We start from the raw sequence: 26339 nt of genomic DNA on the forward strand, positions 1-26339 counted from the left end.
CAAGAATTCCCGGAATAAACATTACAAACATGTGAGGTTTGCAGCGTCCCACTTCCCACACTCAACATTCCACAGATACCATTCCAGTCAGATCTGCGCAGTTCAGCGCCGCTCAGCGCGACTTCTTATCTTTCATTCAAACATTCACATTTAAACTTGTTTTAATATAACTGAAGTTTGGTCTCACATTGTAACTTGGGGGAATTCACGCTTTTTAAACGCGTCTCTCGACGCAACGCGTTCATTCCAATCAAACAGCGCGCATGCGAGCGTTGTGTTGCGTTCAAAAACATTCGCTACATGTTCTTTGATTATATGGGAGCGTTGATAACGAGTTGTGTAGCGTCGCGTCACTTGCCGCGTGTTACACATGAGGAAGTCATCGAGTGTTTAGATATTCAGTTACTTATTAATGCGTTCACATAGTGCATTCATTCGAGCGTTGCGAACTAACTTACTCTCAAAGGAAATGTAACTGTAAGTGTTCGTTTTTCTCGACTTTCTTGTTAAATTAAACAGTCACAGCTTTGTTTGACTTTCATAATATTATGAAATCCATATAAGGACTCCGCTACTATGTACATTCAGAGTCAGTTTAAAGACGTGTAAACTATACTACCTTGAAGCGCCACTTTGGAATCTGCTGGATCACAAAGTTTACAAGAGGTGTCAAGCAAAAGACCCAGAAAATGTTAAATCCGCTGAAAAACGTCCAGAGTTTAAGGCGGTAATCCAAGACTGAAGCGCTTGAGAAGAGGCAGTGCGCGAGCTGCGGGAAGAATGCTTGGAATGATGGAATTCTCTTCCGGTGATGAGTGTGAAGGACTCTCATTGGTCAGAGTCAACGGAGTGAGATCAGCACACATTATGTTAATGAGCAAGTGACGTCACATCCTTGCAACAGGTACAACGTGAGCACACAAACAAACACTACTGTACTGTTTAATTAAAATGATTTATTAGAAATATTGTGCATTGTAAATGATTAATTTTTGTGTGAATAATGTACTTTAATGTCCTCATCAGTCATTAATTCACACATACAAAGGTTTGTTACAAAGTACAGTGTTTTTTATAAATATTTGTAAATAACACAGTCATATGGCCTATGGTGATGTCAGGATTGTGATGGTTTTCTGCGCCAACCTCGCCACATTTTCTGCAGCTTTTTTACACTGTATGACACCGTTTTGACAAGACCTGCAGAAACATCAAAGTATGTGTACATCAGTCATGTCATACTGTTTAATACACTTGCCAAGCATCTAATCATAATGGAGAACAACATAGAAACACATCTAATACAAATTCACTGTATTCTCTATAACAGCAGTTCATCTAACAATAATTCTAGGCTACGTAAGATAAAATCTATACAGTCCCTTACCGGCTGTGGCAATTCCCTTGACACTTTGTGTTATGCTGGAGGTTTTCACTATTGATGAGATTCCTAAAGAAATAAAAAGCATAATACGATACATGAATTGATAATTTGACTCATCCAATAGTTCATGCTTTGGTTACTACTAAATATGTATATTCTTTGTTTCCTCATCACATAACCAAACTGAGAAATGATGCGATCCATCATAAAAACTAAAGTGATTAGTACATATCTGAGATGATCAGTGATTCATATTTATCATGGAAATCCTATGAGAGCGTGAAATAAATGTAAACTGTAGCATATGCATCAGTGCTTTGATAATTTGGGTAAACACACACAGGTGTTTGTGTGAAGCGAGGTGACGGTTATTATGACAATGAGACAGGTGGGTGAGGCCACTGGAGAAACTCAACACCAAACAACTCATCCAGCCAGTTTGGTGAGTCCTGCAGACATGTCCTTCATGAGAACTGTCGGTTTATTCTTCGGTGAAGTGTAAATACTTCTGGCGATGCTTTTTAAATGAGATTACGCTCGGAGTCAGACACATCTGAAGGCGAAGTGTAATCATTTTTCATGTTAAAACATTTCCTCCTGTAGAAGTTGAATATACAGAGACAGCTACAGTAAAGCCACGTCTTTTGTCTAGATTTCTCTGTTTGTGAGCATCCCATCTCAAGTCGATTTCGCAGTTCCATTCATCGCGTGCATTGATAAAGATTGGTTTTACCATGCTGTACGACTGATCCGCAGTCTGGGTCCTGTGCCACCTGGAGCAGGATCTCCTCCACATCTCTGTTCTTCCCGGGTGGATCCACCAGACGTGTGATCTGCTGTTGTAGAGTCCGTGGAAGAGCCATGAGCTGCGTGAACTGACCCTCCGGACTCTTGTCAACCTGGTCAATAGAAAACAAATGTGCTCTCAACAGAAAATACTTCACAGTTACTTATGATGGAAGAACGTGGCCTGGAACATTAGCATGTAGGGTGGAGTTGAGGTCTATTCACACGGGGACAAATGATTTTTTATTTAGATGAATAAAAAATATTTTGCATTCCACCAATGCTGTTGTGTGACTGCCTCCTCGTGCGATTTAAACACAATAAAAAATTATAAAGAGCAGGAACAAGAAAAGGATGACTGTGTTTACACATTCATGAATGTTTGCCATGTCTAAACCCACTTGTTTGTTCATTCATCATCCTAAAGATCAGCATGAATAAGTGATTTCAGAATGCTGTAGACACTGCTGTGCTTTGTGTGTGATGTGTAAGTCATGTGACATCCTGAATGACGTGCCTGTGCACAGTGAATCACATTTCCAAACATCAGAAAAGGTTTCAGATCACATATAGATGATGATGTGATTGCGTTTGTGTATGTGTGTGCCCAATTAATTATATTTTAGGGGAAAAATGTAAATCCAAAAGTGAGCAAAACCTGACAAATCTGACCAGAACCTCTCTTTGGGGATGTCCCCATATAGTAAGCTTTTCAAAAATGTTAAATAATCTATTTTAGGGTTGGGTTAGGTTATAGGTTTTATGACCACCTGTGTATAACAACAACAGAAGTCTACTCAATGTAGACAAGCAAATGTATGTTTTCCCTCAAAGATAGTAATAAAGATAGTAAAAAAAGATTGTGTGGACTTAAAAATAGCTTATGAATCAACCTAAATTTTTTATTTGGAAAAAGTAAAAATGCAGTGAGGTTTGTGTAAGGGTGTCTATGGACGTCCCCATAAAACATGGAAACTGTGTTTGTGTGTGTGTTTGTATGCAGCCACGTAAAAAATTAAGAGACATTTCAGTTACAGGTTTTCATATTACATTTTTTACCTTTTATACAGTAGGTATGTGTTATTGTGTTTAGCTAAAAGGATCCTTTTTTGTTTCATTCTGTAAACTACTAACAACATTTCTCCCAAATGAAAATGAAAACTGGAGAAACAGGTGAAAATAACAGAAAATATGCTCTGTACTTGTTCAGACCTCGATTAGCTTTTAAGCAATACAACAGTAATATTGTATTTAGGAAAAGTAAAATCTTGTCCTGCTGTCGGTCTTTCACATTGCTGTTGTGAAGTTTGATATCGTTGAAATTTAACAAACACTGGACTGGAATGTCCACAATACATCTAGAAATGCTGATTAAAAATGAGAATTAGGAATGGTCTCTTAATTTTTTACACGTCTGTAGGGTTCCAAACAATATATATATTTGTAAAAAAATCATTACGTCTATGTAAAGCCTCCCCATGTATGAAAATAAACATGTGTATGTGTTTGTTCGGGCGAAAAACATCAACAAAATAAGAATCAGATAGGCCAAAACTACAGATGTTATCATGGTGTCTTACTACAGATTCCTTGCAATATGCACTGATGTGCCATGCTGCTTATGTGACTAGTATAAATATTATCACCAGCGCAGGAGATACTGTATAAAGACAATAAAAAGATTCAATCCGATCAATGGAACAGAGATGTGTTTCTGCCCGAGGAGACTTGCTTTGTCAACAAAGTTTAGTTTTTAAAAACACAACGTGGAGCCACACCCTCAGCTAACATTTCCTAAATATGATATTTCACAATACGAGTATAGCTGCAAGCATTTTGTGTCATTTCAGCGAAAATCATAGTAACAACTCACAACGGCTGAACTCTAGAATGCCAGTTGAAAAGACATATGAAGCATGCATATCAAATATACTTTGAATGAGGTGAACGTGAGCCAGTACATGACACCTCTCACCTCCAGTCGGCCCTGTTGAGGCTTGTACACCACATGTGGGCAATCTTGAAGAATATTGTTATATAACTTCCGAAAATGTGGCATGTTGTCCTTTACGATGTTGGAGACCTTTGATTTATCCTCGCCGATCACCATCCTAAAATCCCCTACATTTGGAAACAATTCATTACAATTCATTCTTTCTAAGCACAATACTACAAGTTATTTTAATTTAATTCTGACTACAATTATTACTTAAGCCCATTATTAAAAATATTTCTTAATTATGGGATCAAATACAAATGCTGAAAACTGATTTTGCTAGATTCACCAGAGTAGGACAGTCCCGCGATCTGGAGAAAAAGGTCCTCCTCTGAAAAACTTTCAGGTAGCATCAGAAAGGACGCGATCACGGCACTTTTTAGGTTTCCCACGAGAGCGGCCCGAAGTTTTCCGCTGTCATTCTGAAGCAGAATACGAACCTTAAAAAAAAATATTGGTCCATTTTTATTTGACTGTATCTTGTACTGTATAAAATATCAAACAAAATAAAATTTTCAAATGCTGCTTATTTCACATGAAATACATTTAGGAAGTTAACATGTGATGTGACATTCTACACATCATATAAATGTATCAAACAGCTCATTTTATGCAGCTTTTATGCCTCATTGTGATTACACAGAATATTTGTATGTTTAAAAAAGAATTGAAACATTCCATAACTATTTAAATGTAATAGATAAAGGTGCTAAATAGAGATTATAAAAAGTGAAAATTGAAAAAGTAAGTCACAAGTAACATAACTTAAACACTTTCTCTATGTACGCATTATGTGTCAACATTATAGACTTGGAAAAGATGTGCAGATCTCAACTTCAATGACATTTAAAGCACATTTTTTAATAGGTACAATATTCAAGGCTTTATTGCTTTGGTGCTGCCATCTATTGGTCTCTATTTGTAACTGTTGAAAGGAAGTCACTCATTCTAGACATCAATACTCACAGGTTTGTGTAGCCTGCCTGCCACATAGAGGGTTTTCCAATTAAATAAATCATCCATCAGTGTATCCGTACTCATCACACCATACTTTATAACCTGCACAGACAAGTGGTTGTAGAATGTAAACTTCCACAAAACAACCAACCAATAAAAACAAAATTATATATTTTTAAACCAGTGGACACACTTCTGGTTTATGTAGAGCAACCGTTTCACAATTTGAAATACTCAAAGTGTCAAATAAGTTTACATATGATAGCAGTAGTCATGTATTTTTACCCGATTATTTTTTTTTTTACCCGATTATCGGCCGGTACCAGTGTGTTGAAGTAGATTCCAGCTCCGTGGTCATTCTGGATGTTGCTGATCTGTTTAGGGCCCAGATACTTGAGGAGAGAGTAGTGTTTTCTGTTCTCAATGAGGTTCTTGGTGTGCCATGTGACCGGATCATCCACAGCGAAAATAAAGTCCAGCATGTTCTTCTGAAACACACAAAACAAAAACACAACAATGAAACATTAAATGCACACCAGGCATGCAGACTTCAAAGTCAAACACTTGAAAGAAAATTGATTGACTACTGCTTTACTACAGCAAAGTATGGGATTTTGCCATATTTATTTGTGGAGATTAAGCTTATTCTACAACGACAGCTGTTGTAATTACGTTTTCTTTGCACATATGTATTGTATGCTTGTGTTATACAACTAATGTGCTCAGATTGTTTTTTCATAGTTCAACCATGTTTCCCTTGTCAATAACTCTGTACCATGTTCTAACAATGTGGTACCATTACCGGACCTCATCTCTTGTCAGAGAAAGACAACAGTCCAAAAGACGTCATGTGATGACTTTATAACGTTTCTTACCCCCACCTGACCCTGAGAGGTTCCAGTCTGTCTGAAGACAGCAGATCCATAAGCAAATGCCAGACTGATGTCCTGTGGGAAGAGACTGAGGATCCTTCTGTAGAAAACACTGCTGTTCTGTAACGCTGGAACAGTCATAATGAAAACTAACGTCACATGTGTGTGACTGATCAGCACGTGAACATGTTTACATTTCTCTCAGTTGTCCGACATCGAAGCTATTCCAACGAGACGGCGATATTCTGCATTAAACTTACTGCTATTAAACGAATATATTCACGGTTAATGTGTAATTGAATGAAGATAATGGAACATTGTGGTAAATTGAAGACGCCCCTCTTTGCTGTAGCTGGATTTGAATGACAATTTTCTCGTCGGGTTGTAAAGTGTTTGTGTCGGTAGCGTCAGGGATTGACGGACGCCACCTCGCGGTCTGGAGGAACATTACCAGAGCGCACCAACCCTTGCGTTTTATTCTAAAGTAATCATCCATATGCTCTACTTCCTTCGAAAAGTAAGCTCTTGATGTGCAAACTACTAACAATAATTCTCACAGATGTCAAACAAAAAAATATTGTTTCTATTTGCATTTATGTGCAGAATGAAAACTGAAGAAACAGGTCCACATAACAGAAAATATGCTCTGTGTTTTTTTAGAACTCAAATACTGCAAAGAAAACAAGTTCAGATTCACTTTCAAGCAATACAACAGTCATATATACATGTATTTAGGAAAATTTCAAAACGCTTTTTTAGGTCAGATTTTTTTTGCATTGTAATGACTTTTTTGTAATGCAAGAGTCATTATTGAGTAAGCAGATGTATTTGTTTATGTGTTGGGTGTTAAAAGTTGTTTTCAGGGGGCTGACCCCCCATCCCTTCCAATCCTAGCAACGCCCCTGTATGGAACTGTGCTGACAAAACAATATTTTTTAATTTGTCAACCATTATATAAAGGTTTTACATTTTTTTACATACCATTCAACAATGACTATTTATTCACATGAAACAGGGCTGCAAATACCTGGAAGCTGATTTTAAAGTTCAGTATGTAGACTGACTATCTGAATTCAGGTCAAGATACTACACATCTCATCAGAATGCATAAAAATGTGCTGAATGCCAGTCTGTACACAGAAAAAGATCATGCCACAACTTCCAGTTTTAATAAATAGAATTAATGGACATACAGAAACAAACTGCTCTCTTCAACTAATTCCACAGTTTTCAATACACACTGCAGTGCAATTCAACATGAGACGTGCAGGTCAGTAATGACCTCGAGATGTTTTATGTTGTGTGTGGCCTTGTTTGATGTGGTCACAAATAAGCACTTCAAATGTAAACCGCATTTTCTATTATGGGAGTGATTTGGTTTTAACACATTTGGTGTAGACATAGACAGCTGTCACGTACATCATGTTTGCTGCATGAATACAGCATTTAACAGATGTCTTCAAATATTGATTAGATCTTAAAATTCAAAAAAGGTCCAATATAATTCAAAGCCAATTTACTTGAGATAATGCCTTTCTTTTGGATAATATATGGGGGAAGGCATAACTATATAGCACTTTTGGACACCATGGTATGCATCGTTATGTGATGTGACACCTTGTGAATATAACAGAGATGTGACCCTTGAGCTCTCCAAATCTGAGTATTCCAAATATAATGATTACTAAAATAATGAATAAAAGAAATGTCAGGTTGCTTTAGGAGTTTTCTAAAGCAAAATGTAATCTGGCCCCCATCAGAGTGACTTCACAACTACCAATTCCAGAGAACGCTATTAATATGAGACCCCTAATGTGTGAGGAAAAATCAACATTAAATACCACCATCACGGTCTTCCACGTTCTAAAAGTCTGTGGTGTTTTCAGAACAATTATGTTGTACAGTGTCGTCTGCCTTGCAACTCAATGAGGGCTTATTTGAGAGGAAATTGCTTGCTGCAGCCTGTGATAATAGCGCCCAAGGACTGGTGATTGTGAGCATAGAGGAGCATCTGGACCTGAGCTCTTTTCTCAAGCACCACAATACCCAACACAATCTCACTCTTTACAGACAGTTGCCATGGAGATGCATTCACTGCTTATTTCAGATTTTCTACGTTTAAAGCATCCTGTGAGAGAGAGACATCTAAGGACTGCCATGTCTTTGCCTGCGGTTAAAACGGACACGTTGCGTCCCTGATGTCATTTAGGATGAACACAACTGGCTCACAAAGCACACACTTGCGGATTATAATATAGTACATTGTTTAATGTTTAATAATTCAAGCAATGCTTAGGTTGGAAAGCGAAACAGGTTTAAAGATGACATGTATTGTAGCTATGCACCGTTTCACTGTGAAAATAAAGTTGATTTATCACTGCAGTAAAGATGCTGTGAGGAGTAGTGCAACACCTTTTTTAACACCCATATGTTCACAACCCAATGCTATTTTTGATAGAGCGGATGGAGTTATTCCAGAAAATATAATCACCTTTTATAGGATAAACTAATTGCGTTTTTACCATTTCATAACATTAATATTTAGTTTTTTTAATTAATTAATTAATGATTTAGCTTTCCTGTAGCTCAGTGATTAGAGCATTGCGTTTGCAACGCCAAAGTCATGGGTACGATCCCACATTGCACATACTTAGAAACAACTGTGTTGTATAATGCAATGTAAGTCGCCTTGGATAAAAGCATCTTCCAAATGCATAAATGTACTTGTAGTTTAGTCTGGCAACACACGATTGACTTTCTCAGTTTGTTTAACACAAACTACAGTGTGTACACACACTGTGTAGTAAATAACTATGGGATTAAATTCAAAATATAATCTGAACGTAAATACAGTTAAAGTGGACTGAAATATAGGAAGCATAAAATGTTTGAGATTTGAAAACTGACAAGCACGATGTGATTGTCTTATTTGCGTACAAAATGGTGGTTTGGTCTTCATTCATTTAGCTGTCTGTACACTGCAAATTTCATTTCTGAGTCTCCTAAAACTGTCATGCTTAAATTTTGCTGGCTTTGGAAAATCTTCATTTACAAGTCAGCCCCAGGCAGAACTCAACAAGCGTATGAAGATCACAATGTCAGCCGAAATCCCTCAGGTTGATGCTTGGATGCTTTATCTCAAATCTCTTCTCATGCGCTTAAAGAAGAAATGATGCCACGGTCTCATAAAATGATGAGCTGACGTGATTACTGATTCATCTGATGATGGTTTTGATCTTTTAATCATAATAAAATGTATATATATTATTTTTCTCTGCGGCACATCACCAATGATAAGCTAATCGGAAGTCTGTGTTTCTGTGTGGCCGGGCACCGCATGATGTAGTGCTATTTTTTCCCAGCCATGAAAAATCGAGGTCAGAATGAGCTTAGCATGTCAGCAGGGTTGCAGCTGCGTCTCACGACGTGCTCCGCCCGCGCCTGACCGAGTACCGTTCGCACCCGCAGCACTATACTGCGTCTACTGCAAACGTGTCGTGACTTCAGACTTCTGCCTCAGAAATCAGCAATGACCCTCCAGAATTTATACAATCCGTGTGTTAATGCGTGTTTGTTCTTGTAACACAGTACAAAGCATGTTTTATCAAACAAACAGCAGACTCTAACATCTTATTTGGATTCCTATCACAAAATTTAATAAGACTTAATATTGTTATGTTCCTTTTCGTTATCATTTTTCCTTCCTGTTTGCCATCAGCGCACTGTTGTCTCTGCTGGGCTTTGAAATGAAAATGTTGATCTAATTTAGCCTGAGACAGTCCTGCCATTTAATAAGTAAATATCAATTTAACCCTTTCATAGCCTAATCATTCATACTAAAGGTTGCCAACTCCAGTCCACTGCACATTTTCTTTGACTCTCTTATCGGATGCACTCGGTTCAGTGTAGAAATCAACATGCTGATGATGTTTTAAATGTGAGTGTGACTGGAGTTCAGATTGACTGATTTATACAGTCAAAATAATCCTTTTCTGCATTTATGTCACTGCCATCACTCTAGGATGTTGTGGGTGGATTGCTATGCAGTAAAAAAAGGGTCCTGAATGTTAATTCTGCGTTGCTATGCAGTTGTTAGGGTGTTTTGGGTGGTGCTAGATGTTTGTTTGGGTTTTCAGGACTTCAGTACATTCTAAAAAGCGTTGGGTTAAATTGAACCCAATTTGTGTTGTTTTGCAACCCAATGTTGGGTCAAAAAAGGACGAACACAGGAATTAGGTTAAATTAACCCAGAAAGTGTAGGTGGTTGCTAAGTTGATGCAGGTCAAAAAGACCACCCTCTTAAAGGTGCTTACACCAGTGATAAATCATGTCATCACCTTGATTTCTTGAAATAAGGTTCATAAGATGAATAAAGGATCATTATCCAGGTGGTTGCTTCACACTGGTGATGAGTGAGGAGAGACCCCCTTATAGGATTGTAAAGCGCTTTGGGTGTACAGCAATATAAAACAAAGTGCTATATAATGTCTCATTAATTCATTCATATCAAAATGTTTAGGGTCAGTTATAATGAACAGTGGCAGGAAAGGCCTGTCTATGATCTCAGGCTCAATTCACTACTGGACATCAGTTCCTACAACTATCATTCTTAAATGTACGTACATATTTTAACTGCATTTGACTGTTAAATGTGTTGGCATTTGCAGGTATTGAAGAATTTATTTAAGATGGCGGGCAAGTGTATAGAAATTAATCCAATTCATTTAATTCCAAAAGTGAATTTGTTTAAGTATTTATTTGTGCTTTGTAGTCTTTTAATGAAAGCTTCAAATGTATTCATTGTGTATCGAGTGTCCCATGATGTGCTTCGCACAATAAATGCCACACATAAGAAAGAAAAATCATAGATCTTTAATATCTCAATTATTTCTCAAAGACATCAAAGAGATTAAAGAGAAAAAGGAAACTTTTGCTCATCTGCATCCAAGAAATCTCACAATTGTCTCTATGAGTTTCATAAGAGATATCAACAATGTGAGAATTAGTTTGAGCTCAAACTACGATCAGATTTGACAAGCCGCCAATCAAATCTCAATAACATTGAAGATTTCAATAACATTGAAGATTTCAATAACATTGAAGATTTCAATAACATTTCATCACATTTTTCCAAATCCAGAATATTTACCTCTACAATCTACATAAAAACTAAAAACTTTCCTCTGAGATATCTGCATGACATATGGTGTTGCCAAGTCACTGGTGAGATTTCATTTGAGTTAGGATGCATGAAAGAGCAGTGGTCGATGTAAATAGAAGACAGCAGGACAACTCGCTAGCACTGGAACAGAATCAAAACCTTTGTGTCTCTGTAGGCTAGTCTAAACTGTTCTGGTCTAGAGAATCTAAAGGACAAAGTATCATTTTAATTGAAAGCAAAGGAAGCCTCTAGCAAGAAAAGACAGAAAAATCACTGTTTCCTCTCTTTTATTTGTATAACCTGTAGGGCACAGAAATCGCTCAACCCTTATATTTCACATTCAGCTTACGTATCTGGAAAAGTCTCATTGACTCCACGATGCCACAGAATCAATGGCTGGAAGATACTCACAGACCCCAGAGGGCCAAGCTGACACGTGCCTCCACCATTTGCAGACATATCACTCCATCCTTCAGCCTTCCTACAGTCTCAGTATGACCAGATCAGGGTTTGCGGGTCATTCAGAGGGGTAGAGGGAGGGGACCAGAGGAGGAGAGAAACACGGACGAGGGGGGTTGCTGTAGGATCTCCCCTTCCTACATACATATTCAGTGGAAAACCCATTCAGCAGCTGCAGAACAACGTAGTACAGCCACGTAAGCGATGATGTAGGAGATCGTGAGGGACGGGGGGAGGGGGTAAGCGAGTGTGTGAGAAATAGAGAGAGTACGAGAGGGAGGGAGTGGAGACACAGGCAGAGCGTGAGCATCTCTTCCTGGCATTCTGGCTGTCAGTGCAGGAGAACGGAGAGAGAGAGCAGAGAGGAAAAATACAAGAGCAACATCATCATCACATTCTTAAGAAGCAGCACAAGTCTTGGAGATCGCCGACCTTGGAGCTTGAAGCACTGGAACACCACCTTTATAGATCCAAGAGTTTCCCACATCGTGCATTCTAGACTTTAGACTTCTCCAGCCACAGCCATGAACTTCCTACGCCGTCGCCTTTCTGACAGCAGCTTCATCGCCAACCTGCCCAACGGCTACATGTCAGACCTCCAGAGGCCCGACCAACCTCCACCGCCTCCTCCAACCTCAAGCACCAAGACCCCTGCCTCCGGACAGACTCCTGCCCCGATTGTGCCCCCCGCTGCGGCCATGTCCCCGACCGCTTCTCCCGCACCTGAGCGACGGCCGCAGCCTGCACAATCTACCGGAACAGGCTTCTTCAGCTCCATCACCAACGCGGTGAAGCAAACGGCGGCTTCGGCAGGACTTGTAGAGCAGAGTCCAGTGGTGGTGTCACGGAAGTTCAAGATCCTCCTGGTGATCGATGAATCGCTGCATGATTGGTAAGTTTAAGTGCCGGACTGTAACAGATTACAACAAATGCTGAATTTGATGTGATAGTAGTGTCAGTTGTAGAACTTGATACAAGAACAACTTGTAGCTTCTACAAGGTGCATCTTGTTCGTTTATTCTAGTGCATAAGAGCCGCACAGTCCACTTCAATCTCAGCCTCTTGTTTTGTTCCAAAATGGACCTCTTGTGAAATCCCCAGACGCCTGAGTTCGATTGGTCCCTTGAGCAGCTCCATCATTCTTATGGCTCTTAAGCAGATGGCTTCATGCAAGCAGACTTGTTTTTCGGCAATGCTGCCAATAAACAAGATTGACCACCCAAAGCTTCACTTTACAGTACAGTTTCAACCTTTTGTGCAGCTTGTCTTCCTAATGGTTGAAAAGAGGAGAGTATTACTGTCACGCCATGAGCTCAGCAAATCCAGATGAATAATTGCCAAATGTTTGTTTGACCCGCAATGACTAGCATCCATGAATACACACGATAAAAGGTTTAACCGCTTTGAGTGCGGTTACATTCCCGTGTGCATGATCATTTCTGCAATTCCTGTGTCGTCTACAATGTTGATCAGTCAACCCCAGTTGCTATACTCCAAAACAGTTCTTTGATTGGTTGGAAAAAACCCTACCCAGCTGAACCAGATGAATGTTCAGTCTAAACTATATTAATAAGCTTAGATCACAAGCTTTGCATAATAATAAACCAAGAGAAGTGCTGAGCTGAGGAATCGCACCTTTCTTCTGCTAACTACAAGCATGAATATTTCAGTGTTCCTCGTGGATAACCAGCATACTCTCTGTCTAAGAAGGTGAAGCCAGCAGTGGTTGAACGCTATTGATTTTCCTTTACAGGAGGAGACCCTCGGGCACATAAATACTGACTTAAGAAGCTAGTGCATTGCTTTATGCACAATAGCCTGATTATTTGAAGAAACACTCACAGATGTCCTTTAAATGTCTAATATATTACTTAAATGAGTGATCGTAAAGCTAAAAGTTGTTCATGCTTTTTTTACCCAAGTGTGCCCGATACGACTCATGTGAACTCTGGTCTTGGTTGGAATTGATTTGAATACCATCCAGAAGTGAAACATTTTTGATAATTTAAAGATATAGCACAATCTCATGGCAAGACATAAGTATTTTACAAGGAGGATGATTCGTATGAACTATTTCATTTCCAGGTTTTCGTTTGATCTTCTTTCACTCCAGTGATGGTTTGGGTGTGGGGTTTCATTATTGTTGTAGGCCTATATTCTGTGTGCAATAGACACTATGCACGATCACTTCCGCATTTTGTATAAGGGTGCTCAGTTACATCCGGCGCACATAGCGTCCATAGGGATCAGTGACTATTTTCAATCCATCGCTTCAAGATGCACCTATAGCATTACGATGAACGACGTGAGTCTTATTATCCAAACACTACATCATACATCGACAGCCCGAAAGGCTAAAGGCTTCAAGCTATACGTTTCAAGCTACATCCATAAAATATGATAAAAAAACGAGGTACACATTTGTACTGATATTTGAACTAAACATATAATCATCGCTTGGTGACAAATTACCTCAGCGCTATTACAGCGGAAGTGGCTTAGCTGGCTGAGATTTTACCCCGTATGCATATAGTCTACATTGTACAAATTCATAGAATCACATGTAGCATTTATGCTTTTGGAAGGCACTTTGATATAAAGTAACTTACGGTGTATGGCTAAGGTAACTTTTGTATCAGTCTGTGTGTTGCTAGAAGGGTAAGGGTCATACGAAATCCTGTAAGATCAGTTTGGATGATACTGGCCTATTCTACTTTAATATAAATGTGTCATTGTTGTTTGCCTCTTTTGCATTCCAGCTACTTGCAGTCATTACATGTCTTGTCCAAAAAGTCAAAGGCATCATTCTTTGTATGTAATGTTTTATCCGTAAGAGCAAATGAGCAAAACTAATACACTGAAGCTGGCATCCTCGCCTCAGTAGTTACCTAGCTAAACTTGTTAACAGCCGTGGTGAGTACACAATGTGGTCCACGCGTCGATGACGCACATTAACTGTTGTTTACAAAGTGAAAAAAAGACCTCCAGGGTGGAGGCATCGCATTTAGGTTGAGAAGAAGAAATCAAACCAAATACGATGACTGCCTAGGTGATTTTATCCCGTCTCATAGTCGACGCCACATGCAAGGCACAGTCTCAGTGGGAGTGCGTCTTGTGACATGTGCCAGGAGATGCGCAGTGAATTGTGAATGTGTGGCGTTGAATAAAGACACGGACGTCAGCTTCACTCTCTTTCTTTCGACAGAGCTTCCTGTCTGAGTTCTATTTGTGTTCACTTAATGACACGCACGACCATTAAACTTGAAGTATATTTCAGGTGACTCTCAGCATTTAGAGATAATGGTGATATTCATTTGTTTTGGAAACCATCTTGAGTGTAGATGAGTCTTACGTAACCGCCGGCTTCCATCACCCATGCAATGTTTGCCAGTCTGAAAGAAATAGCTTCCTTATTTATTTCCCACAGGGTTTTGGGAGAAATTCCCGACTAATTTGTGTCTGCTGATAGCGTTGTTTGCACAGAGCAATTCTCCATCTTGCTGGGGGGTACTGAGTGCTTCAGGACGTGAAGGATGCAGATGAATGATGAAGATTTACTGAGACTGTTCAACAATGAATTACAGTGAATTGACAAGCTGTAATAAATCCTGTAGTAGTATTTTTTAATATTTACTATAGTTAGGTTCAAAAACATCTAAGATTTCACTTTACTTCACTATAGGGAATACTAAAGTACTGTTTACTAGAGTATTTTTCACATGGGAACACAACCAATTGAGTTACAGGGACACACGCATTAATAGCATTGGTGATGTCATGCGTTCTTCCTGGGTGTCTTATACGTAACACTTTTACGTCATTCAGCATCACTCGGTCAGGTTTTGAAGTCCAGAGCCCAGTAGTCTGCTAAATATTGCTTTACCCCTCTAGAGTAAAGAATCCCCGTGGGTCATGAGAATTGACTGAGGGAATACAGGCTCTGCCCTTCACAGTCTCCTCTAGATGCACAGAGCGCAGTTGAAATCCAGTCATGTGTTGCAATAATGAAGAGGGACATGATGAATCAGCAGAGTCAGCCTCAGGCTTGCATCTGTGCGCTCACTGTGTGTGTATGTGTCAGGATACTATTAGAGCTCTACTATAGCGTTTAGCAAGATATATTTCCTCTGTACTTCGTTTGTATTCATTTTTTTATGTATAGTTTACATATACTTATACATATGTGTGTACTGTTCATGTATTTATTTGCATATTACAAAATGCAGTCTTAAAAATAAAGTCAAAATTTCTTTAAAGAACCGTCCCTTTCTTATGCTTTTATATTCACCATAACAAAACCTTTTTGAAACAGAAAGGTTCTTCAGATGTTTAAGGTTCTTCATGGAACCATTTAAAAGGTTCTTCCATGGCATCATGAAGCATCTTTAATTTTAAGAGTTAAAAAATATATTGTTTTTATTATTTAAAATTATTATAAATGTAAAACAAATTATTTAAAAAAACCTTGAATACTTATTTTGTTCATTCGTTTCCTATAGCCCATTGGCAAATTGTTTTGTGTCGTCCTTTACACATAACCCACTGTTGTTAGATTTCTGGGTGGAACAAGAAATTCGACACAGTGATCGTTTTAAAGAGTAAATATTTTGTGATTTTTAAGGTCCTACTTTGGTTTTTAGAGTGTCCAACAACAAGTTTACGTTCATACAAGGTGTTGAAACACTTTTATTTTCAAATAATAGGCAGTTATTGTTACCTTACTTCTTCACTGTCCCTCAAATGATTCGTTCGGTGAGTCATCTGTCTAATCCCCTCATTTCTGTCAGCCCACACTGATCTGATTGGTCCGATGGTCTAGTCTGCTGGGATTGGTCTACCGCATGCGATGTCGAAAATGGATCGTAGGCGGGCATTACCCTGAGAGACGCAAATCGACCTGGAACTGAAATTAGAAAGACAATACAACTTGTTCGCGTGATTCAGAGTCGACTCCTTTTTCCCAAGACAATAACTTTTCAACTTTTCAACTTGGCAGACTGCTTACTTTCAAACACGGCAACCTTACACACGGCATGAAATGAGATTTTAAGGACATTGTAATATTTACTCTTTATTACACGGTTGAAATGCTTATTTCTGATTGGCCAGATGCGACATGAATTTTCATTAACCCAGATAACAACCTCTCAAAACTAATTACACATGGTAACCCAGATACAGCAAATCATATTTTACAGCTTTTTTGGCAAATTAAATATAAATATGTCTTTAAATAACATATATGAAATTATATTTGGAAATGATTAAACCAAATTGCCTGTTCATGACAACTGAACGTTGATCATACCTTAAAACTGAAAGTAAACGGCTTTTACTCACGGAAGATCTGCATTCGGTTAAAACTAGTAATTAAATATTTGAAAATCATATTCCATGTCCAGTTTTTTCTCATGTGGCAAGTAGCCGTGTTATAAGCAGGATAATGTACAAGCAGCCGGCTTGTACATCCACTTAAGGTCAGGTCCTGATCACACTGTCAGGGCTTATTTCTGCAATAACAACCGACTGCTTGTACATTATCCCTTACATAACATATGGTTCTGTCAACTATGGACAACCCCAACTGCTGGTTTAAGTTATCCAAAAAAGGTCAATATATTTCTAGAGAATAGACACTAAAGTTATTGTTTGAAATCAATACAGTAGAATCAGAATAACTTAAAGGGTTTTATTTTAAAGATTGTGAAAGCTTTTATTTAACATTTGAGGATATTTTCATGTCAATAGGGGGTGACGCCAAGTAACCAGTCTTTTATGAATTGTATGGTTACTGTATGTGTGCAGAATGTACAGACTCTCTGTTGTTCAGAGAGCAGATGTGGCTGTGGAGCACGTGTCCTTCAACACATGGATATTACCTGTAGTGTAATTTCATCATGTCCATTCTGTGGTTTTATTGAATTGGGTCCAAACTCAATCACCATGTGCCTCACAACCCAGCTCTCTTCAGTTTAGCTTCTGTAACAAATGGGTCAGCTGTTACACCAACAGAGCCAAACTGTGTTTCAAGCCTTTTAATAGCAATACAATTTACCTAATAGGTACAAAATTTGTGTTAGGTAGTATCTCGTGTATTAAACAGAGCCAAAACAAACTTAATCTAATCTTTGCCATGTGGGTACGACAGTTGGGTTGGCTAATTGGTGCTTTAGTATTCTGAGGAGACAAACCATTAACCATTCGCTGTGTTTTCTAACTTTATGAGAACATGGGTTTAGTAGTTGTGCCTGAATTATTAACATTAAAGTTTATATACTACCCATAGCATTGTATTTATCTTTTAGTTATGAAATATATACATATTTGATTGTTTTCTTCAGCTCTCTCCACCCCTCCCTTTCGAAACTACGGTGGCTAAACAGGACTAAGACTAAGATACTTGGCAAAAGGAGATGGGGAATTCCAAAGTTATATACGTGACATTTTGCATTATATTTTACTGAACCCTTGTTGATAGAGTCTAAACATCCAAAAATGCCAATCTATGAAAAAATGTCCATTTCAAAAAAAGGGAAATAAACATGTGTTATTGGATGTGACAAAAAAGGACGCTGTAAAATAAAATGGACAATCCTGAAGCAATAGTACCCAATAAATGATGAAGGGATGCCTCTTTATAGAACAAAAAATTGTTACTTTATATTCATTTTCATGTGTCCATTTATGAGGAATATGGATGTGTCAATCCTGAAAATGCCACTTGCCTGGCTATGAAAAACATGTACTAAAAATAAAACAAATGCTTTACAAATTTGAAGTGAGATCTCAAATGGGTATTTGAACCAGCAAATGTTAAACTCTGTGATGTTACCATAGTGAAAACTGCTGGTAAAAACTGTAAGGTTGACATTTTCACGGAATTGCCCAAATGCGCTCTGAAGAGACATTTCCACCACACGCTTGCAGTATTCCACCAATCACTATGCACTGGTCAACTGGCCAATCATAGCACACCTCGCTTTTCAGAGGGATGAGCTTTGTTAAAAATCTGCGGATTTCAGAGAGGCGAATCGGAGTCAGGGGACCAGCCCACCGCACCCCTTAGGCCGCCTCAGGAGACATGTGTGCCCGGGACTGTGGGGATGTGACCCTTAGGAGGCAGGTGCTTAAAATTCCAAGAGAAATTGGAGGCTCTTCTTCGGCACCCTCACAGGGCCGCTTTGCAATCTCTGCCGCTACCAGCATTTCGGGGATTAGCGGGCTAAGAAATGCTAAATATTCAGTCGTCTCATACCACAGAATGTCTGGCATCCCTCCAACAAGACAAAGTGTCGACATTGATACCCCTTTCAGAGAAGCTGGCAGCATGGAAACTACTGCCAGGTATCTCTGCATGGGTAGAAAGGACTGTAGCCAAGGGTTACAGTATTCAATTTGCTTATCGCCCTCGTTGTTTCAACGGCGTGGTCTCCACTTTTGTGCAACCGGAGCGGACACATCTGTTGGCACAATAATTACAAGCTCTGCTGGACAAAGGGGCCATAGAACGTGTTCCCCTATCAGACAGAGAGTCAGGCTAATACAGCCGGTATTTTCTAGTTCCCAAGAAGGTTGGGGGGTTGCGTCCAACTCTAGATCATCGCGGATTGAACCGCTACCTGAAGACGCTCAAGTTTCCTCAACACAGAAGATTCCTGAGGTTCGCATTCGGGGGCGAAGCTTACCAATACTTGGTTCTTTCATTCGGCCTTGCCTTGTCACCCAGCACACACAAAATGCATGGATGCAGCTCTGGCTCCTCTGCGACTCCGGGGCATCCACATTTTGAAATACAAAGACGGCTGGCTGATTTTAGCTCAGGCTCCAGAGCTAGCGCTTCGACATCAGGATGTCATCCTAGTTCATCTCAAAGCTCTCGGGATGAGACTCGACATCAAAAAGAACGTTCTTTCCCCTATGCAGAATAAAATGTATCTCGGGGTTATATGGGACTTGATCGCAATGGAGGGACAACTGTCACGTGTAGAATCCATCCAGAGCACCCTGAGGGGCATCAGGCTAAGCCAGAAAGTGACCATGAGTTCTTGGTCTCATGGCGGCGGCTTCCACATTGATACCTCTGGGCCTCCTGCATATGAGACCGTTTCAGTTGTTGTTCAGAGCCAGGGAGTTTCATCCAAGGGCGAAGCCCAAGAGGCATATAAGGGTGATGTGCCAGGGGCTTCGCACCCTTTCTATGTGGTTCAGACCTCGGTTTCTGACTTCCCACTCTCGGTCCGTGTTGTCATCGCAAGATGCCAATGACAGACGCATCCCTCACGGGTTGGGGTGCGGTCTTAAATGGCCGTTCAGCCCTAGGGATCTGGAGATGTCATCTTCTCGATTGGCACATAAATTGCCTCGAAATAATGGCTGTTTTACGAAGTTACGAAGCTACCATGTCCTAGTGCGGTTGGACAACCCTTCAGTTGTCTCATACATAAATTACCATCCTGCCCTGGGCAGAGGGCAAATTCCTGTCTCTCAGAGCGATTCACATCCCGAGGCATATGAATGTGGGAGCAGATTTGCTGTCCAGACAAGCTGTTACAAACGGGGAATGGAAACTCCACCCCGAAGTAGTCAAATCGGGGAAAGATTTTACGAAGCAAAGGTGGACCACTTTGCTATGCAGGAGACAGCACAATGTCCCCTCTGCTTCTCTCTGACTCATCCAGCTCCCCTGGGTCTGGACACGATGGCCCATACGTGGCCCAGACTCTGTTGTTACGCATTTCCTCTGATAGCTCTGCTCCCGGGAGTCCTGACGAAGGTCCGTCAACAGGGCTTGCGCCTCTTAGTGATAGCTCTCCGTTTGCCGACCAGAATATGGTTCTCGGACCTAGTGCCCCTCCTCGATGACTCGCCATGGGCGATACCAGTCAGGACAGATCTTTTGTCTCAGGCGCAGGAGACAGTGTTTCATTCCCGGAGTCCTGGAGTCACTTCCAGCGTTTGTATTCTCGTTCCCATTGCGTTTGAAACGCAGCATCAAGTATAGCTTTTGATAGTGAACGTCTCGGGTTACTTGAGACTACAGAGAAACCAAACAGGAACGAAAAACTCACGGAGGGTAACAAGCTGTAACCAAAAAATCAAAAAGAATGATAAAACAGGAACAGAGTGCTGGAGCAGAACGCTGGGACACAGCGTAGGGACAAATCCTCAATTGAGCAGTTCCAAAGAGCATGCAGGTACAACGAGGTACAAGAACAAACGAGCACAGGACAGAGAATACAAGGACATTAAATAGGGAGACGAACAAAGGATAATTAACAATAGGCAGGTGTGGGTAATAAAACACTGAAGGGAAGCTAACGAGGAACGAGATGGTTGGGGGCATAGATGAGACACGAGAAAGCGCATGACAGCCAATATCTAAGCCATCCCATGTTCTTCTCACACAAAACCCTAGGCTATGCCATTACTCCACTGCAAGAACAAGAAAAAACATGTCATGATAGCGGAATCATGACATAAGCCCCCCCTTAAATGAACACATCCAGGTGTTCACCAAGGGGTAACTAACAAGACAAGACAGACTGGGTAACAGACAAAAACCAACAGAACATTGAAATCATGACCAGGGGCATACAAGAAATAATCACAAACGGGTTGGTGTGAGACAATGAAAATAACAAACAAATAACTAACCCAAACAAGAGTGCTTAGGGGGCAGTCCAAAAGGGTATGGATAGGGTGGGACAGTCTTAGGGGGAGTCATAGTCCGGGGTGGCGCTCCGGAGCGCGAAGCCCCGGGGGGATTGACGGGGGAAGTCCAGTGGGGAACAGGGGGCAGGCTTGGCTTCCGGCTGGAAGGCCGGCTGGGCGGGGCTTGACACCGGCTGGAAGACCGGCAGGAACACTGACTGGACTTCCGGCTGGCCAGCGCTCTCTGTCTTCTGGGCCGGACTCGGGACCTCCGGACTCGGGACCCCCTGGGTCTGAGCCACCTTCCATTGCCTCTTCTTCAGCTGAGCCGTCAGGTGGTCGGCTGAAGTAACGAGGTTAATGGGGTGGGTGGCTCGGGATTGAAGGTCTCGGTCGAGGACCCCCAGGATTTCCGTCTCCCCCGCTTGCCAGTGAGGCCGCGAGGTTGTGGAGAGGCTGAGGGGGGGGGATGCCCACAACCTCGATCTGTAGAGGCCCACCCTCTGGTAACGTGACCAGCGGAGATGAGTAGCTGGTGCGCGATGTGGTCGCGGACTCCGCACGAGCCGCGGCAGCAAACCACACGGCGTCGAAGTCCAACGGCCTCATCGCTCTCATCTCCGATCGGGACAGTGGATCTCTGAGACCGTTGTTGAACAGCACCGCCAGCTCCTCCTCGCCGAAGACGCCTTGTCCGGCGATGTCGAGGAACCTCTCCACAAACTCATGCACAGTCTCACTCCCCTGGCGAAGACTGCAGAGGCGACGGGCAACACCACAACGGCCAGTGTTCATGGCTGCTTGCTGGGTTCAGTTTTGGCTCGTTTTTTCTGTCACGAAACGTACCTCGTTGTACCTGTATGCTCTTTGGAACTGCTCAATTGAGGATTTATCCCTACGCTGTGTCCCAGCGTTCTGCTCCAGCACTCTGTTCCTGTTTATCATCCTTTTTGATTTTTGTTACAGCTTGTTACCCTCCGTGAGTTTTTCGTTCCTGTTTGGCTGTCTTTGTTATCCCCTGTATTTTACCCCATTGTGGGTTTTTGTTTTGTGTTTTTGTTCCATTTTATTAAAGTATTTTGTTAACACCTTCACTACCTGCATTTGGGTTCTCTCACCATACATTTCGTGACAGTTTCCCCATAGAGTTTGAAACAGAGCATCTCGTTCCCACTATTTCAGGAAACAAGGTTACAGCCAAGTAACCCGAGACGATACAAACATGCACGGTAAATGGAAAATACAGCGTTTTTTTACTTAAATCGTGTTTACACATTGCATTACATCTAAAACAAACGATTACATTCGTTTTAGCCGTGTCGTATGACCCCATTAATAATTTAATAGCAAAAGTGATAAATTGGGTTAATTTTATGATAAAAATCTCTAATAGTGTTTTAATGAAAATAGACATTGGAAAGATGAGTGTATCATATCATGCTGACATCAGAATCAGAACCTTTAGAAAAGAAAAGTTCAGTCATTACAGCAAAACAAACATGTCAATTGTCATATAGGAAACATGCAATGTTCAATGAAACTGTTGATGGTGATGGATATGCAGATCTGCTAGGAATAATCACTAAACCTGGATTTATATTAAACACCCCCAACACTTCCGAGCCTTAGCATACTCGCTATGGACTTCAATTTACAGCTCTGATGACTATCTGCTGAATAATGAGGGCAATTATTACAAACTCTGAGCGAGTTTTAATTGCCTTTTTATCACTCCAGTAAAGTCTTGAGCATGATAGTACATAAGGAAAAACAAATGAATCCAACACACCCAGCATTTTTATGTGTCATAAACACATTACATATTTATCACAGTGCACAACCCAAGGATGATAAAAACTAATATCACAGCAAATAAAATGATTCTTTGGATTTTTAAAGGATTTATGCATATCATAAAGCCCGGTATGTTCAGTTGACATGTCACAGTAGAAATAACACACCAGAAATGACAACAAATGTGCGATCAAGCTACAACAGCATGTCAGAACATCCTGCAAATGACAACAAATAATAATCCATGTACCTCTTCATGTCTAAAGATGTGATATCATTATTTGAGGTGTGTTTGATGATAGGTCACTGTGTCTATATTTTGTGTCTCATAGGTGTGTGTCCACATTGGGATCTTTGATGAACGAGCTGTCATGAAAGCCTTTAGCTTAAACTGAATTAAACTCTCTTGGACACACTGTTCCTCGTGGCTTTTAGGCTTGTCTCTTTTACTGCCAATTGAATACACATTAGTCTTGTTTTTCATCTAGATTGGCACATTACCAGACTAATGTTGTGCAAACAGGTGAATAACTGTGCTTTTTTCCCTAATTCTACATTTATAAGCAAAAGGGAAGGGATGGAACTGAACTTTGATTTGGATGAAAGAATTGTGTGAAAACAGCTTTAGCTACAGTACGGATACATCCAACGTCAAACCATTAACCTTGTAAATGTGTTTTAGTGGAAGACACACAACATCTAATCATTCTGGTTTTATTTCCATTAAAGCCATTTATTCAAAGATTCATAATAAATTCAATAATTGAAAAGTCATCATGGTTATGTTGGCCATTGTGTGATTTAAAGCAATAACATTTTAGAAAAGATTTACAACCTGCAATTACACTACATGTAATTATTTGACTTCTGCTCCTCTCGGCATTCATTTATTCATGACTGCTTTTCAATGAGTTGAGGTCAATGGATTAGACGGGGATTTTTCTCACGAGTCAGTGTTGAAATGTTTTCATTAACATTTGAGATTTCACTGCATATTTAATAGGAAACTAATTGAGATTTTTTTTCTTTCAATTCTAATTTAATTTAAAACTATTTGAATTATTTAAGACACTTGCAAGTCAGGGTCAAGACTCAAAATGGTTTGAATGACAGCAGAGAAAAAATACTGCCAAACTGCAAACAATAAACCACCACTATATAATTGCATAAGGTACATGCCTTACTGTAAATCTCATTTCATAATTTCATTTTTGTTCTCATATGGAATGTCATTGCTTTTTCATGTTGTTTATCAACCTGCAGCTGATGTAACTTATTTTGATTCGCTAACTAAAGTGAAAAGCAAACTAAAGATCAGCGTTGCACAAATGTGTATCATCTTTGAGCCATTTTTTAGACCACTTTATGTTACTCATAAGCATATCAATATGGACTCATCATTAGACGTGTCAACAATTCATTGAAACACTGAGAGGTACACTGAAATATCAAAATTCTGCATTGCTTTAGACAAGTTTATCTACTCCCCTTCTAATTTTAGAATCGTTATAAACACGTTACGGCATAATGAAAGTTTTGACATGTGACAGGTGTTGGTGAGAATAATTAGACGAGTATTGGAACATGAGTGACATTTCCATGTGTGCAGTTAACAGGAGTTATGTGATGGTGTTGAGCGATCTAGCGATTGTGTCGCTGCAGGAAATGTTCATGTAAACGAAACATCTCAGCCTGGTGGCAACAGCACTTTTCTACTCTAAATATCAAAGTTTATGCATAAGTTGTGGATTTCAAAACGTATCTGTCGGAACTGCATAGAATCATGCTGACCACCACCCAAAACACCATAGCAACATCATAGCAACATACTAAACACCATTTAAGACCACTCAGAAGAACTTACAGCAGCAACAGCACAGCAACATAATGACCACCTCTCAGAACACCATAGCAAATAAACTATTTTTTTTCAAAAGATGTTGTTAAAAAGATATCATTCAGGACGGTCAACAGTGGTTGCATTATGCTTCCACGAATAAAGCTTAATTTGCTTTTGCAGAACCATGCCTGTTTATCTTTTCTTCTTAAGCATATTTATTATTCATGAATGTTGAAAGAGATATTGAATAAAAATCATTTGTCTGAGCCAATCCATTACCAGACAAATCTAAATAACATGGCATTTGTGAAAATCTGGTCTGTCGCGCTCTGTCTGTCTGGAGAGGATAAGTTAATGTGGATGTATTTATGCAAGAAGAATTTATGAAAAATGTGCAGATTCATTCTGTTTTGTCCATTTCTGAAGAACAACATCTATGGTAAACATCACAAGATGTCATCATGAACATGCTGACGACTCCTGTAACAAAGACTCAGTGATAGAGAAAGGAGAAGTGTAACTTTACACAGTGTAGATACTATATATTGTTATTTACAGTGTAACGTAAGAAAGCCTAAATGCCCTGTTTGTCTAATGATTTAAGCTCTATTTCTTTACATGACTTTCTGCTACCTGGTTTGATCCATTGTCAGTTTTATTGCGAGTGTCAGAGTACTCTGATAATGCTCACATTAGAAAACAAACCCTCATGTGACTCATAGCGCTGCTTGACAGATACACTGTTGGGGAACGGAAAACCTTTCACAGCGGAGAATTATTATGAAGGATCTGATAATGTACAGCGCACTCATTTCTCTCAAGGCTAGCTGCTGTACAGAGTTTTATTTCAAGGAGATACAAGGTATTCCTTTGCGTCCATTACAGGTGGATATATAAAGATAACACTCAAATTTGCAAGCCAAATTAGTAAAAAAAAAATGCATCTTAGCAGGAATTATAAACACATATAATAAAATAAATATTTTACTAACATATGTGCAAAATACGTGCAGAGGTTAAAGTACATTAAAAGATATGAGCCAAAAAATTACTTTTCTTGATCTAATACGGCGAGTAATATAAAACAATATTTTTTTATTTCATAAATAATATTTTTAGGTTTCCTGACAGACTAGGGCAGCGAGGATGGGTTGTGTTGTGGTCACTTTCTGAGACACCAATCCTGATTTTGAGATTAATCTGACAATGAAAATGGAGTTGCTGAAAAGTCTTTAAAAACTTTTATATTTGACATCCTACCAAGTCTCAAAACTCTAAAGAAAGACATCCAGCAAGAAATATCAGAAACAGAAAACAATATAGGAGAAACTGGGGAATTGTTGTCACGTTGTAAATGTCAGGTGAACTTTTTCATGGTTCGCTATTAAAGTCAAAACTTCTGGAACTTACAGAACTTGCTGGTGCATGTTGTTACACTA

At 39.8% G+C, this 26339-nt stretch overlaps 3 protein-coding genes across 5 annotated transcripts in view; 1 reads left to right on the forward strand and 2 right to left on the reverse strand.

Moving 5' to 3' along the window:
* The window catches only part of vgll4b (vestigial-like family member 4b), a 31248-nt gene extending 30470 nt beyond the window's left edge, over positions 1-778 (reverse strand). The window contains exon 1 of the mRNA XM_056734744.1: positions 620-778. The gene's annotated coding sequence lies outside the window, so the exon portion shown is untranslated. The remainder of the gene's footprint in view (positions 1-619) is intronic.
* Positions 779-946: 168 nt separating this feature from the next.
* tamm41 (TAM41 mitochondrial translocator assembly and maintenance homolog) lies at positions 947-6363 on the reverse strand. Of its 2 annotated transcripts, none has more exons than XM_056734889.1 (8): positions 6005-6363; positions 5429-5611; positions 5133-5225; positions 4456-4606; positions 4146-4291; positions 2118-2283; positions 1388-1450; positions 947-1200 (listed from the first exon to the last, which is right to left on the reverse strand). In XM_056734889.1, the coding sequence occupies exons 1-8, from the start codon at positions 6134-6136 to the stop codon at positions 1118-1120; spliced, it is 1017 nt and encodes a 338-aa protein (XP_056590867.1). In that variant the 5' UTR covers positions 6137-6363; the 3' UTR covers positions 947-1117. The 2 variants fall into 2 exon arrangements, with proteins under 2 accessions (XP_056590867.1, XP_056590866.1); XM_056734888.1 differs by having other exon boundaries at positions 5999-6363.
* A 5527-nt stretch (positions 6364-11890) lies between these two features.
* Positions 11891-26339, forward strand: part of syn2b (synapsin IIb) — an 86633-nt gene continuing 72184 nt past the window's right edge. The window contains exon 1 of one of the 2 annotated variants that reach the window (XM_056734996.1): positions 11891-12507. In XM_056734996.1, coding sequence (XP_056590974.1) covers positions 12140-12507 — 368 coding nt within the window. In that variant the 5' untranslated portion in view covers positions 11891-12139. The remainder of the gene's footprint in view (positions 12508-26339) is intronic. The other variant, XM_056734995.1, reaches the window with a different exon arrangement.

Source organism: Triplophysa dalaica, chromosome 21, assembly GCF_015846415.1.
Source record: "Triplophysa dalaica isolate WHDGS20190420 chromosome 21, ASM1584641v1, whole genome shotgun sequence".
In the NCBI taxonomy this organism is placed as follows: Eukaryota; Metazoa; Chordata; class Actinopteri; order Cypriniformes; family Nemacheilidae; genus Triplophysa; species Triplophysa dalaica.